Here is a 14857-nt window from a genome sequence, read left to right as displayed (position 1 = left end):
CACTGACAGCCACAGACATGACCCCCCAAGGCCAATGTATGATAGGAATTGTAGCTTCACCACAGCTGGAGGGTCTGAATTTGCCTACCCCTGGTTTACTGCATGCACAAGTGTAGAGGGGCCCTTAAAGTCCTCAGCCATCAGAAGCTAGAGAGCAGTTTTTCTTTCATGTATGGTATGAATATGGTGGTTACAATCATTGTGCTACCTTCATCCACACTATTGATTAGCTCCTTGAAACCCGTGTAATAGCTGCTCCTCTTCTCCTGCAGTTTATCAATCACTTTTTGGAATTCTTCAGTCTGCAACTATAGAATGAAGATAAATAAAATATGTTCAGTATCGGAACGTATCTCTCCTTTCGTAGATCAATAAGATAACAGGGTCTGTTAGGGACATGAAAAGAAATTAGAGTGACCCCATGAGATTGCCACCTATCTCACCCATGTGATTGTAAAAATGAATTATTTTCTTAATTGAAAGCTGTGATGGCAGTTAAAGCAGAACTACAACCTGCTATCCCTTACAGCCAAGGAAGGCGCCATCTTAACCTCTCTTTGAATTGCAGTTGCCAGGGTGCTGCACATGTGATCAGCTATGACACCAGCCATTTGAGGGCTTGAAAGTTTGACTGAGAGCTGAAAAATGGAAACTGGCAACCTTGACAGTTGACATGCCTTAAAAGTGACTGTTGGAAGACATTCAATTGGTTGGCGTACATGTCTTTCTGGGGCTGCTTTCCAGGTCCTTTCGGATTTGTCTTTCAGTTGACAAGCTGTCTGCTTTTGCTAGGATTATTTACCTCAGTTACTGGGCAGATTTTCAATCAGCTGTGCATTGGATTGGTGACAGATCTTTTGGCGGAAAAACATCTGGCCAATGAGTGTAACCTTTCACTTGTATGGTCAGTCGGTGTCAGCAGCTACCTCAGGACTGGCAAAGGGATTCATCTCTGGATTTTGACATGCTCATGCTCTCTTTTGCTCCACTTTCCCTTGTCGTGGTCAATCTTCATGGGGTAAGATCGCCCATTTGTGGGTGGACAGTGGTTGGTAAACAGTAATCCAGTTGGTGGAAGTTATTGCTGCTTGAGTCTTGAAGACCAAGCATGGTGGTCTGTGAAATGGTTAACAAGAAATAGATCTGTTTGGTAAAAAGGTTAAAGTCTATTGGTGACAAGGGAGCACGGAGCCGGCTTCCTAGCCAATCAGGAAGCCAGGTGGCGTGTAATGACTCACCGCCTGGCTTCCTGATTGGCCAGAAAGCTGGCTTCATGTTTCCTCGTCACCTGGTGATGAGGGAGCATAGAGCCGGCTTCCCGGCTAATCATTACACACCGCCTTAATGGGACTTCCAAGATCACTATTTGGTATCGTCGAATACCGGAAAAAAAATCACTACTCAAACTCGATACCGAAACATCGTTATCGGTGCATCCCAAGTTTACATATATTTAAACCCAATAAAAGGGCCGTGGCTTTTAGTTTTTTGTTGTGTATTTAATTTATTATTTAGGTATGTTGTTAGGGTATGATGGGTGTTAATGGGCTGTACAATCCCATGTTGTGAAAACAAAGAGCAATAAAGAACGACCAATCACATAACAACCTTTAATTATTCAGTGTGCTTAGCCAATGAAACATGATATCTGAAAGCTTGTAAATCTATTTATAGGAATGGTACCGATACAGGGGATACACACTGGCTCCTTTGTTTATGGCTATAGAGAATCAGCAAAGTGCAAACCAGATAAATAAAAAATACTTTTTATTAAAGAAGAACTCCGGGAATTTTAAAAACGTACACATGCAGTGGGGCTACCCCCTCCCCCCAGCACTGCAAGAGTAAGTCCCCGAATGCAGTGTAAATGGGGCCTTAGTGTGTTAGGGTGCCACACTGCAATGCTTATAACGCGCATATAACATGTATATGCATTGCAGTATGTAGCATTGAAAATGTTGTAACATGTCCAATGATCGGGACGTTTTGATGTGTTAGCAACCCATTATTTTTAATATGCTGCCTTAAAGAAATGCATGTCCACAGGCATTGGGTATAGTTAGCAGCCTGTGTGATAAAAGATTACAGGAACTGGAGAAAGTGCAGCAAAAGGCAACTAAACTCATAAGAGGCATGGAGAAGATCAGCTATGATGAAAGATTACCTGACCTGAATTTGTTCTCTCTGGGGAAGAGGCGATTAAGGGGGGGCATGATCACCATGTATACATATATAAATGGTCCATATAGTGAGCATGGTGCCAAATCTTTCACTTTAAGGTCACTTCAAAGGACAAGGGGGCACTCTTTGCGTCTGGAGGAAAAGAGGTTTAACCTTTGCATATGAAAAGGATTCTTCATAGTTAGAGCTGTGAAAATGAGGAATAGACTCCCCCAGGAACTTGTTCTAGCAAGCTCAGTTAATTGTTTTAAAAGAAAAATATGGATGTATTCCTAAATGCACAGAATATTACTAGAGATTGAGTTCTTATAGGTATATTAAGCATCAGAGATTGTTGATCCAGGGAATATCCGATTGCCTTATGGGATCAGGTGTGTAATTATGCGCATAGCGTTCTGTTTTGGGGGTTTTTCATATCTCTATAGGTTGGACTCGATGGACTTGTGTCTTTTCTCAACCTGACTAACTATGTAACTATGCAACTAGGTCCTCAATTAAAAACAACGTCTCCAATATTCTGCATAAAAGCATACTGCTGGACACAGGAAACCTGGAACATACATGTCAATTGTTGATTATTTTATTTCACACTGTTTGGTTTGTACCTGGTAACGAACACTAAGCAAGTTTTCTTTCTGCATTGTCCAAAATTCCAGCTCGTGCGATGGGCCTGGATGTTCACCCTGTAAGATCTTCTGTGCAGAGTCTCGGTTTAGAATATCAGATATCTGATGAGTCCATTGGATCACCATTGTCTCTATGTAGTGTAGAGTGATTCTTTCATTGCGGGTCATGCTGACACGGGAATAAGAAGAGAACTTAATCTGGTCACATTTATTTATAGCCACCAAACAAAGCAAAAAGATAATCATGTGCTGGGTCCCTGTGCACACCTTACTGAGTCCAGCCAAAGAGGTTGCTATGGTAACCCATCCAATTTATGTTGTTTTATTGACCAATCAAGTATTGGTTGATGGTTGGTGTGGGCAACAGCCATATTTTTTTCATCCATTCCTGTTCTGGGGAATAATGAAAGGGTGTCTTTATCCAAAACTTGTTTTTGTATGTTTTGGATAGTTTTTTTTTTTCCCTAATCTATGTCCTGCTGTGTAAATTTCAAAAATTTACACATTTTCAAATTTTGTAGACTTGTCATCTAAACGGGTGTCCCCCATTGGAATACCAAATGTCCATGGGGATACTGCCGCACACCTTGCCGGATACCCCTATTATGCAGATAAAGGAGCCTGATAAAGGGGACACTGCACGGCCTCGAAACATTGCGCTTGGAGATGTGACATTATACGTGATTAAAGGAGAAGCAAGAGTGTTCTCACACTACCCATTGGTGTGCTGGTATTTCTTTAATACTGTCCCCACTGGAATACTTCCCCTCATCTCCTGTTCTGCTGACAACTGTAACATTTTATATTTCCTATTATTTTCTATCCCTGTGACAATCGTCAAATCATCAAATACAGAGAGAAAACCTTTCCAAGGGGTTACAGGCATTTTACCCATTCTATCCAAAACTAAAAAAAAGGTTTAGCTTTAGAAACCCTTTAAAGGCTAAGTTCACCTTTCTGACTGTGTTTTAATTACACCGATATTTTTACACCATAGTTGCAATGCTTTACTGGCTATTATGCAAACCAATAAATACAAATTTTTTTCTTTTATGAAGATGTGTGTTTTTATTATTTTTTTCTTAAAGGTGGCATTTCCCCTTAACCAAAAACTAAAGACTATAGATTACCCCTTGTGTCAGCTTTCACTTTTCAGCATAGCCTAAATGCAGACCTCTGCATTTTGGTACGGTGTTGCACAATCCTGCTTGCTGCACCTTTGGTGCACTTTCCATAGTCAGGGGTGATATCTTGCCGGAAATAACCCGACAATACCAGAAATGTTGATCCAGCTGCTGGGTCATTACCGAAATTTTTATATTTGCAGAATGTCATTTATTCCAGAGATATAAACAGAAACAAAGGGCAGTGTGCATGAGTTATGCATGCTGCGCTTTGGTTTCACAGGCGGGAGGAAGTGGAGGACTAAGAGGGAGGAGGCAGAGCCAGGACAAGGAAAGGGCGGTAGAGAGAGGGACCTTGCAGACTGACAGCGGGGTACTGGGTGCTGCCTAGGACACTATGACACAGGTAGCCAGAGCCAGGCGCACTAGTTCCTCTGTCAGGCAGCGTGATCTCTGCCCAACAGATGAACTATAGTCCCATCCAATGACATAATTCTCTGCCGGCGGCTGGAGTTTCCACATGTAATTACCCTCCCTGGGCAGCAGGCCCATGTTTTATTACTGCCGGTGCCACCAATGCAAAGGAGGAAGGGGTTAATGAACAATACCACTGACCACCTAGCAATGCAAGGGGGAAAGGTTTAATTAACTCCTTCCCTCTTGCATTGGTGCACCACAGTGCACCTGGATCCCACTTATCCACCATTCTGTAGACTTCGGACCTATTGTTTAAGCCACTCCCACTTTTTAGAACAATTTGAACACACTTACCATAGCTCCACCCACTGCCCGACCCACCATTTCAGGAATTACAATTTCTAAAAGTTCCCAAGTATGTCCATAGTGTCACTGTGCACTCACTATGCTGCTGCCTAAATCTATATAAAATAAAAAATAAATAAGTTCCGCTGATTGCTTCATGGTAGTTACAACTCACCAGTTGTAACTACCACAAAGCAATCAGCGGAACTTATTTATTTTTATTCAGAGATAACCCTGAAATCTGTAAGGGGATGCTAAAATGGCCTGGCTGAGGCCACACCATATGTCCCTTGACTTATAGTATTAGCAGTCTTCTACAAATCCAACACTGGAAAGATGGTAGCATACTGCAAAGAAAGATTTTGCTGTGGTGCAGCATAGACTGTCTAAAATTAATGTGTTCCTCTTTTTGGTTTGATGTACACATATCTATGAAAAGGTTCTATTTAACTACCAAAAGTGCACGAAAAACCTTTATGTTATCTCCTAAACTGGAGCTGAAGCCAAAACTTTTTTTTGTTTTGGAGTAAGGGAGGATTATATCCCCTCTTCATGGAGATTTCCCTTCATTTCCCGTCTTCTTGTTTGCTATTTCAAAAAGCCAAAGGAAAAGTAAAGGTGAAAAGAAAAAATATTTGGGGTGTATTTTGGGATATAAATTCTGAATAGTCTGCATAACTGGGGGTGTGGAAGGGGTGCGCCCATAGTCTAAATACATTGCGCTGTAATGTGTCCCTCTTTCTCATCTCAAAAAGTTGGGCAGTATGACAGCATGGTGCAGGCTGCTCAAGAAACATCTTCTTTGTTATGTGATATACTGCCCTCGGTATAGTGCCCCAGTATTACTTGGCAGCAACGCAATGCTGGCCTGGAACATAGGGCAATAAAATGCAACACAGACTATTGTAGACACATATAGAAGGAACTGAAAATTAGGAAACTCACATATGTATCTCTCCATTTTCTGGAACTGCAGGAAGCGTTAAGAATGTTCTTCCTGAGATGAGACCGTTCAAGTTCAGTAGTTTACTCTTCAGCTTCTCAACATGGTTTTGTATGTCTTGTAAATAGTCCTTTGGCCAATCCTTATAGATCAGTGAATTTGAAAGAATTGTAAGCAGCACCTGGTAAAGGCAATGCAGCTAGAAATCAGTATGGAATATATTTGGAGATTGTATGCAGGTTATTGCAACATGTTTTTATAAAACACTGGACGGACACTTGGGGCTTCATTTATAAAATTCCTAACCATGTCAGTGCCATCTAGGGACGCTAGTACCATGAGGGCCAAGTCACACCATATCCAGTGTGCACTGGATTGCATAGATAAAGCCGGGCAGTGTTCTGGGGCAGGAGGGGGGCGTATCAGTGCCAATCACATCATATGGCATTGCAGACATGCCACCCACCGCCCGCAGTGCGATCGCCCACACCAGAATGTGAGGTACAAGAATGCTGCATGCACTATTTTTTCAGATCGCACCGCACTGGAACGCAGGGCATTCCTGTACCTCGTGTTCCTGTGCGGGCGATCACACTGTGGGCTTGATCTATGAGCAGGACGCTGCTCGGCTTGATCTATGAGATCCAGTGCGTTCCGGGCGTGAACTGCGCTGAAACGCACTAGATATGGTGTGACTGGGCCCTAAGAACGGGGTCTGTTAGGCTATACTTTGGGTGGAACTTTTATGAATGACACCTTTGATATGCTCATTTTAACTATCCTGGACCTGTTTCCGAGCCTCATTCTTTTGCATTTTTCTTCTCAGAAAGAGAAAAGCAGGCAGCGGATAAAAGTGAAATAAAAATCTATAATAATCAAATACACAAAAAAATATATACGGTATATAAAAAAGTAGGGGTCCATTTATAAACAATTTACAGGACCATTTACCTTATATCTGTGACTGTTCGTTTTGTGTGAATAATTGCAAAAGGGAACGTCCTGAATATATTTTCTTTTCAGGTCCAATGTATCATGATGTTGTACTGCATTATGGCCACTAGATGGTACTAAGGAGCAAATGAAATAAATACTTATTTTCTACACTCCTCAGCTCTATCTAATGGAGTATATATTACAGTACATGTAAAGAAAATATATTAAGAATGTTTGCTTTTGGCATTGTTTGCATAAAATGAACTTTCAAAGTTATTTGCAGGGTAAAGGGCCTTGCAAATTGTTTATAAATAGCCCATTAATTGAAATTAACTAAAAACACTAAATACCCCCCCATTGACACCATTGATTCAGAACTGCATAAATCTGTATTGCAGCCAGCTATAAACATCTACTATGAAATGGCTTACAGCTTGCTATAGACCAAAGCTTACCTCAGTGATGAGCACAGACACTTGCTCCAGTACTAAGTGAGAGACTTCACACATAACAATATCAGGCTTAAAGTCAACTTGTGAGATTTTCTTGGGCATTTTCTTTAGCAAACAGAATAGCTTGCTTCTCCACGTCACAGATAACTGTGTGGGGGCAACATAATTTGCAAGAACATCAATGACAAATGAATAAAGAAATCCTCAAATGCATTCAGTCAGTGGTTAGTAACGTTATTCAGGAGACAACTGTGCAGAAATTCAAAAGTCAGAAAGCCTGCGGGTTACTTTTATTTTAAAGTCTGAAAATAAAAGACTGCAGTGAGATTTGGCAATCTTTTTGCTGCTTTTAGATAGGACTGCAGCCACTTGTTACATGCTTCTGTCCTGTCCAACATCGCTCCCACATGCCCATGTATGTTTTCGAAGAAGCAGTGTGTTTAAGGAGAGGGAAGTACATGAATCAAAGAGAACTATGGGCTAAGTGTTTTTCCCCATAGTTCTCTGAAAGGAGAACTATGAGGTGAGTGATTTTCACTCACCTCATAGTTTGCTGGCTCTGCCTCTAGATAGGAAGAGCCAGCTGTCATTTACGCAGCTGGGCGGATCCCGGTATAATTGTTGGGATCCGCTTCAGCTGCGGCGTTTCAGTATACCGCGAGCAGTAGCTAGGTATACTGAGCTTAGGGTAAAGGTAGGACGCTAGTTTGTGTCCTCCCGTTACCCTAAGGAGAACTATGGGGAAAAGCCTTAACCCAATAGTTCTCCTTTAAGGGTCATGGGAGGACATATACTAGCGTCCTCCCATGACCCAAAGCTCAGTACATCGTGAGCTACAGCTCCCGGTATACTGAGAGCGCCGCAGCCAGGACAGATCCCGACAATGCTGTCAAGATCCACCCAGCTGTGTGAGTGACAGCTGGCTCTGCCTATCTAGAGGCAGATCCAGCTGTACCCGCTCCGTCCCCGTCCGTTCCTCCAGTCAGCACTGGAGGATTGGAGTGGGGAGGAGAGGAATCCCTGTGGGGAGTCGTGACTGATTGGAGAAGGCGGGGGAAGAGGCAGAGCGGGAGGGGGGCCAAGTTGCTGCACCATGGGCCTCTGGGTTGTACTTGCCCCCTGGGCTAAAAGTTGCCAGTCAGCCCCTGCCGTGCAGTCAAGGAGTCGCACACGAACGCTAATCGCACTGGCGGTGCCATTTATTCCTGCTGGTCTTTAGCAAGGTACGACATGTCATATCTCATAGGATCTTGTTACAAGCATGCATTAAAACTCTCACCAACAGATACCCCAGATGTAATCATGGAAACTCATTTTGGTGGGTGTAGGGGCAACCAAGAGGGACCAAACATCCCCCACCAGCTTGTAGTACACCTCACACAAAGATGAATTTCCTCTCTCTGGTCACATTAATACCAAAGTCCAGATTTGAAAAGATATTTTACATATATAGATAGCTGACAATTATTTCTCTGGACAGGCTCTTGATGCAATCCCCTTGGAGCCCTGTTGTGGGCTGGGATAGAGGACTAAGAGGGCCATTGTTCATAAGACCAGAGAAAATTGTGCACCAAACAAACTGAGTTTGACTGAAAGGCAGCTGCCATAGGTAAAGTACACCTGGTGTAGTCATCATTCCTGAACACTGAGCAGAAGCTTTACAAAGAAAAAGGAAGACATGCATTGAAAGGCCTCCAAAGAAGAAGGGTTTGTAGTGTATCTCACTCAATGCCCCCTAGCCACCAAGCTAGAAATGCCTTGATCTACTTAGGAAGCTGACTACTGGAAAACTGGTGAAAATGTAATACAGTATATTGCAGCTTATCAATTATTTAGATTTGGTGGCTGCATTAGCTTTTGTTTTTAGGCTTGTTTTCCTTTTTTCCCTCTGATGATCTGGCCAGTAAGTCTGTTATTTTTCAACTTCTTTTAACAGACCAAGTTGTCCAGCAGAAGTGGCACATAGAGGGTTGAGACAAACCATTTAACACTGACAGGGGTGCTTACAATGGTCAGCTTTTATTTATTTATCCTAAAAAGAAAAAAGGACTCTTCCTGTAACTACTAAAATAGTGTTCGTTGGAACTCAGATTTAATTTGTTAGTCAAGTCCATCTAAATCTGCTAGAGCATCTAACACTACTCTCTCCAAAGGGTGACAATGCTGGGGTGACAATGCAGGGGTGGCTCCGTTGCTTCTCCATAGAGTGGAGTCACCCTATGACAGGAAGTGTGTTACTGGTCAGATCACCAGGTGAAAATAAAGAGCAAAAAGCCTTAAAAAGAAAACAAATGCAGCCACCACATTTAAGAACTGGTAAGCTGCAATATATAAAATTTTTGTTTTTGGATTTTAGACATGCTTTAAAACACATGATCACGTGACATACACTATATTTCTCTGATACATGAACCATAACCACCAGTCTCTTTTCTGCCTGTGAGGTGTAGTTAAATGACTGTATGCTTAAACCAGAGCAAACATTACACTCACCAGCTCATCTGCAGCATGTAGGGTGCCCCCAGGACCTGTAAAGAAGATCAGCTTCCTTTGTTCTGCAACCTCGAGGAAGGTCAGTAGCAGCCTCTGGTTATCCTCTGAAGAAATGAACCTGTTCCACTTCTCAGCTTTGAGTTTGAGGGACTTAAAGGCCAACTCCTTGATGTAGTCTATGCGCTCATCACCGACCACGCTGCTGAGAGGTGATTCAGGAGGAAGGGCACTGCCAAGGTCTATGCCAGGGTCGCTCCCTGGACTAAAAGAGAGTCTGTATGAAACTTAGCGCTGAGCATCATGACTTGACACCTTAAAGCATAACCCCAACTTTTCAACATGTAAACTTGTCAGGGCAACATAATAATTGTTTTAAATAACATCTATTATCCATGACTGTAAAAAACGTTTGTGAAAATCCCAAAGACTTTTCTGGATTTCTGCATGAATGTCTCCCCAAATTCTTGTCTACATCATACTAATAAAGACTTTTATCCAGCAAACAACATTTTATGTAGCCATATTGTCTTCTTGTCATGTGACATGACTACTTCTTTAGATCAGAGATACCCTATTTTTTGTATAGAATCTATTAATGCAACCTATATATACTGTAATGGTCCCTCTATGAATGCAAGGTTTGCATGCCCTGCAGCAAAGCAGCCTTGGGCTAATATACTGTACATCCGTACAATTGCTTTTCCATTGAGATAATGTTTGAATTTGTATAAAGTGTTTTGTTTTCTTACTAAGCTGTATATATACCACCAAACCTTTCAACTGATGTCCACAGAAAAGTGTCCCACTAGAGCTATGGAACGTTTGAGTAACCTTCAGCAAACATGAGACAAGCATCATTATTTTGTTGTTGTTTTTATAGCAGTTGCCTCTTCTGTTGTAATCTCCCTAAACTTCACTTTAGTTTTCTTACAGCAAGTTCATGAACACAGATACAACCAGGTGAAAGATGTCACCCTAAGGTTGAACAGCATGTCCCCATACTGATATTTTTAGAAATGCTTCTGTATTCATTTTCGAATACTACCAATAGTTTGTAATTAGTAAATAACCACACGGGTAGTAATACTGCATTACTGCATTTCTATTTACTCCAGCCTAGTTCATGTTAGGATATCTGCAAAGTATGCCCTATTGCAGGGGTAGGCAAAATCCAGCCCTCCAGCTGTGGTGCAACTACAAATCCCCTTAGGCACTCTGAGACTCTGCATGCCACAGGCATGACTTCAAGGGGAAGATGCATGATGGGATTTGTAGTTTCACCCCAGCTGGAGGGCCGGAGTGCCCTACTGGGACATGTTTTGAAAACACAGCATCAAATTATTTATTGTAAGAACAATTTCACTTTCAGTACAATTGGTCTTTAAATCCTTCTCCCTCAATGTAACCCACATAGTAAAATACTTACTTATTGAAGCCACAGCCATGACCCTACTATGGAAATGGGCAAGGCCATGGTGTGTATGTGCATTAGGGGCAGAGCCCAGCTGGGTCTTCATTGGTGCAAAGTCTGTGCGGCATAGTGCAGGGCCTCACAGTAAAGATTTCTGGAGCAAGACTGAAGTACTTTGTGTGGGCTACACTAATGGGAAAAGGGAAACTAAGGGGAGCATTTTAAAGCCCAAATTAATTCTCATTTCAGAGAAGCTAAATACATTCCAGGTGCATCAAAATGCAAGGTGTGCAAAGCCTGTAGCCACTGTCTGAATAGAAATCTGTCCCCTGCCAGCACACTGCAAAGAAGGACCCTTGCACTCTGTGTGGAAGCAGTGATCTCTATGCAGAGGTTCCACACGTCCCCTATTAGGTTAGACCCATAGCTCTGCAATCAGCAAAGCTCATGCTCTAGCTCTGACCTAAAAGCAGAAGTGTCAAACCTCTGCAGAGAGATCACTGCTTCCGCACAGAAAGCAAGGTCCTTCTCTACAGCGTGCTGGCAGGGGACAGACTTTTCTACTCAGGCTGCGGCTGCCTACTACATAAAACAAATGTTGAGACTTGCACACTTTAGTTTTGAAGCATCCAAAATCTATTTAGATGATTCAGTTGGACTTTAAAGCACAAGGTCACCAAAAGTGAAGTTCTCCTTTAATAAGTGGAAAACATGTAACATGTTGTATATGCACATACAAACTATCAAAGCAGAGGTCGCCAAAATGTGTCAGCATGTGACCCACATTGTAAAATAAAATAAAATGTATAAAAAGCTTAACTTTTGCCAAAAATATTGCTTTTAGGAAAGTGCAAATGTTTATAATGTTAGATGGCTTCATAAAAAGACATTAATCAGGCAGCCCATGACTGGCTTCAGGTATATAGAAGATGCATAATACAGCAGATGCACAGATAGTTCAATGAAGTGACATCCTTGTGTATCTCTGGGTTTAAACGAGTTGTATGCCCTAAGGAAAAGTCCAGATTTTGTTCATTGGCATGTGAGGACCGCAGCTTTATAGAATGAAATGATTTCCATAGGCTATGATAATCAACATGTAAAATTCACAAATTAATCGTTAAACATCAGCATGCTGTAAATGATGCAAATGTGTGAGAAAGCTGGAGTTACAATTTAAGCATTTTATTTAATACTCTACTTACCTTTCCCTTAGATGAGACAACCTGAAGGACATGGTCTCCTTATAGCCACGACAGACTTCACTGCTCCTGCTGTTGCTGTCAGCTCAGCTATAAATGAATTATATAGGAAGCAGCCACAGCTCAGATCCAGAGGTAATTGTATTCTTACTTCTCAGATGCTACCGGCAGCTCTGCTCTAGTAACCCAATATCTTCCCAGAGACACAGCCCTTCCCTCTTATCACTGGCCCTGATACAAAAGGCAGCAAAAAAAAAAACCTGATAACTTTGGAATTCTCAGTTGTCTGAAAGCATGGACATCCGTGAGACATGATTGGAGGGGGAGAAGCACTTTTTTGTATGATACAAAAAAAAAAAATACAGTTGCATATTGAATATTTTCACATTTGTGCCCACACAGAACAGATATGATGCAACATATACAAGCATACTCAGCATTTTCTGATAAATACAAACCATTATGGTTCCTCACACTGTGCAGCTATAATGCTGCACAGGAATCCTGGGAAAAAATACAAGTTTCATTGCTTATTTTATTCTGTAATAAAAGAGCAACCATCTCACCATAGGCAGCATTCTCTTTTTCCGATACAGGGCTAAAGGGTACCAGGCAGATATAACAAATCATGGTAAAGCACTGGCTCTATCACTAGAGTTCCTCTGCTTGGCTTTGACATGAAAGCCCCTTTAGTTCAGTAACAGTTGGGGAGGTGGGGTGGCAATACAGGTGAAACTCGAATAATTAGAATATCGTGCAAAGTTCATTTATTACACTAATGCAACTTAAAAGGTGAAACTAATATATGAGATAGACTCATTACATGCAAAGCAAGATAGTTCAAGCCGTGATTTGTCATAATTGTGATGATTATTGTTTACAGCTCATGAAAACCCCAAGAACCCCAAATCCACAACCTCAAAAAAGTAGATTATTACATGCAATCAATAAAACAAGGATTGTACATAGAACAATATCGGACCTCTGAAAAGTACAAGCATGCATATGTACTCAGTACTTGGTTTGGGCCCCTTTTGCAGCACTTACTGCAATTACTTTTGCACGATATTCTAATTATTCGAGTTTCACCTGTACTCTTCTAACACAGAATAAAGAAAAGACTTTTTAATATTATTGACTTAAGCATGAAGAGGCTATCCTTTAGAGTCAAATCCATCTTCAGTGAAACCTACATTCTTTCAATAATGAATGCTTGCAGCAATGGTGCTCTCAACATTGTAAATTTGATTGTAGTTTATATCTACAGATCAGGGTGCATTAACATAATCTATAAGTTGTAAATATAATAATAAATAAAAGTATAAGCAATGTGGCCTACCTGGTGTATTTGACACCCAGAGTGGATCATTTCTTAAACTTCTGCTTATTATGAGAAAATGATTTACCATAATAATCATGAAATTAAACAAATACAAATAATGGCCACAGAGAAGCCCCCCTTTGAGACAGTGATGAAAAGGCCCCTCTTACATTGATGGGCAGTGGAAAGAATGCCCCTTACATTGATCGTCACTGGAAAGAATGCCCCTTACATTGGTTGTCAGTGAAAAAAATGACCCTCATCTTGGACAGGCAGATCGTACTTCCGATGATCGCAAGCCCGCCCCGCTGAGGGGCGGAGCGTCCGATGACCGCAATGCTGAACGGGCAATGTGTGCTTGCGGACACCGGCCCGTCCGGCTTTTATCTTACGAACATGCTACACAATCGTACGATTCTCGGCGGGTTTTCGAACATGTTCCTAAGATAAAAGTCGTGCGACCTTACAGTAGCAGAGGTCGCACGGCTCCCACACACCTTACGATAATCGTACGATCGCGGGATTTCCCGCGATTATCGTACGATTATCGTAAGGTGTGTGGGCACCTTAACTCTATTCTATGAGAGCCTCCATCCTGGAGCATATATAGCAAAGAGTGAATTGGGTGGCTGGTGAGTATGTTGGGGAATTTTCACCTTTGTACTGTTTAAAGCCCTTCAATGTGCACCTTGCAGTGCCGTCCGTCCGTTTTTCTACTACGGGCGGACGGCAAGAGGTTAAAGCTAGTTATGAATTGATGAGTGTGTTTGCCATTTGTTTCACTTAATCACTGACCTCTGTAGCTGCAGGCACTGTAGAGCAATTCATCTTTAATGTGTAGAGTGGAAGCACGGACGTCATGTAAACTGACTCTTTCAGCAACTCAACTAACAATGCTCCCCCCTCTCTAAGCACTTGCACTATGCTTACATTAGTGATTAGCAGGCTGGTTCGGGAGCCACGTGAGATGAGCTGGCATTACGATAATGAAAAAGGATGGCTCCTGCAGGTGGGAAGGGGTTCAGTGTTCGCCTCCTGGAAGCTACAGAAAGCAATATCTAGCTACAATCTGATTTTTCACATAGTATTATACATCTTAAGCTCTAAACTTTTAGACTTATGTATGTGGAGTACAATTATCAGGGATCAGAGCAACATGCTAAGTGCTAGCATAATGCTAGTAAAGAAGTGTGAACAAATCCTAAAAACTGAGCCTCCCACCAGGGGCGTATTTACCGCGAGGCAAACTAGGCGTTTGCCTAGGGCGGCACCCTCCGTCGGGGCGGCTGCTCCGCTGGTGCCGCCGTACGCAAACGCCTAGCGTCGCGGTTCAGAGATGATGAAAGAACCGGAGCCCTTCTCGACTTGCGCGGACGCGGCCGGTGGCTTATGAGCACCCGGACGGC

General features: G+C 42.1%; 1 protein-coding gene across 1 annotated transcript in view; it reads right to left on the bottom strand.

Annotated features, from left to right (window-relative positions):
* LOC108800300 (dynein heavy chain 11, axonemal-like) overlaps positions 1 to 12165 on the bottom strand; it is a 321998-nt gene extending 309833 nt beyond the window's left edge. The window contains exons 1-6 of the mRNA XM_018572279.1: positions 12134 to 12165; positions 9518 to 9779; positions 7028 to 7171; positions 5639 to 5817; positions 2787 to 2976; positions 209 to 308 (exon numbers count right to left, since the gene is read on the bottom strand). Of these exons, the coding sequence (XP_018427781.1) occupies positions 209 to 308; positions 2787 to 2976; positions 5639 to 5817; positions 7028 to 7171; positions 9518 to 9779; positions 12134 to 12165 (907 nt within the window). The remainder of the gene's footprint in view (positions 1 to 208; positions 309 to 2786; positions 2977 to 5638; positions 5818 to 7027; positions 7172 to 9517; positions 9780 to 12133) is intronic.
* Positions 12166 to 14857: the final 2692 nt, after the last annotated feature.

This window comes from Nanorana parkeri, unplaced genomic scaffold (genome assembly GCF_000935625.1).
Source record: "Nanorana parkeri isolate BGI_ZX_2015 unplaced genomic scaffold, ASM93562v1 scaffold44, whole genome shotgun sequence".
NCBI classification, from domain to species: Eukaryota; Metazoa; Chordata; class Amphibia; order Anura; family Dicroglossidae; genus Nanorana; species Nanorana parkeri.
Note: the sequence above shows the minus strand (reverse complement) of the source record. Positions and strands in the feature narration are given on the sequence as shown.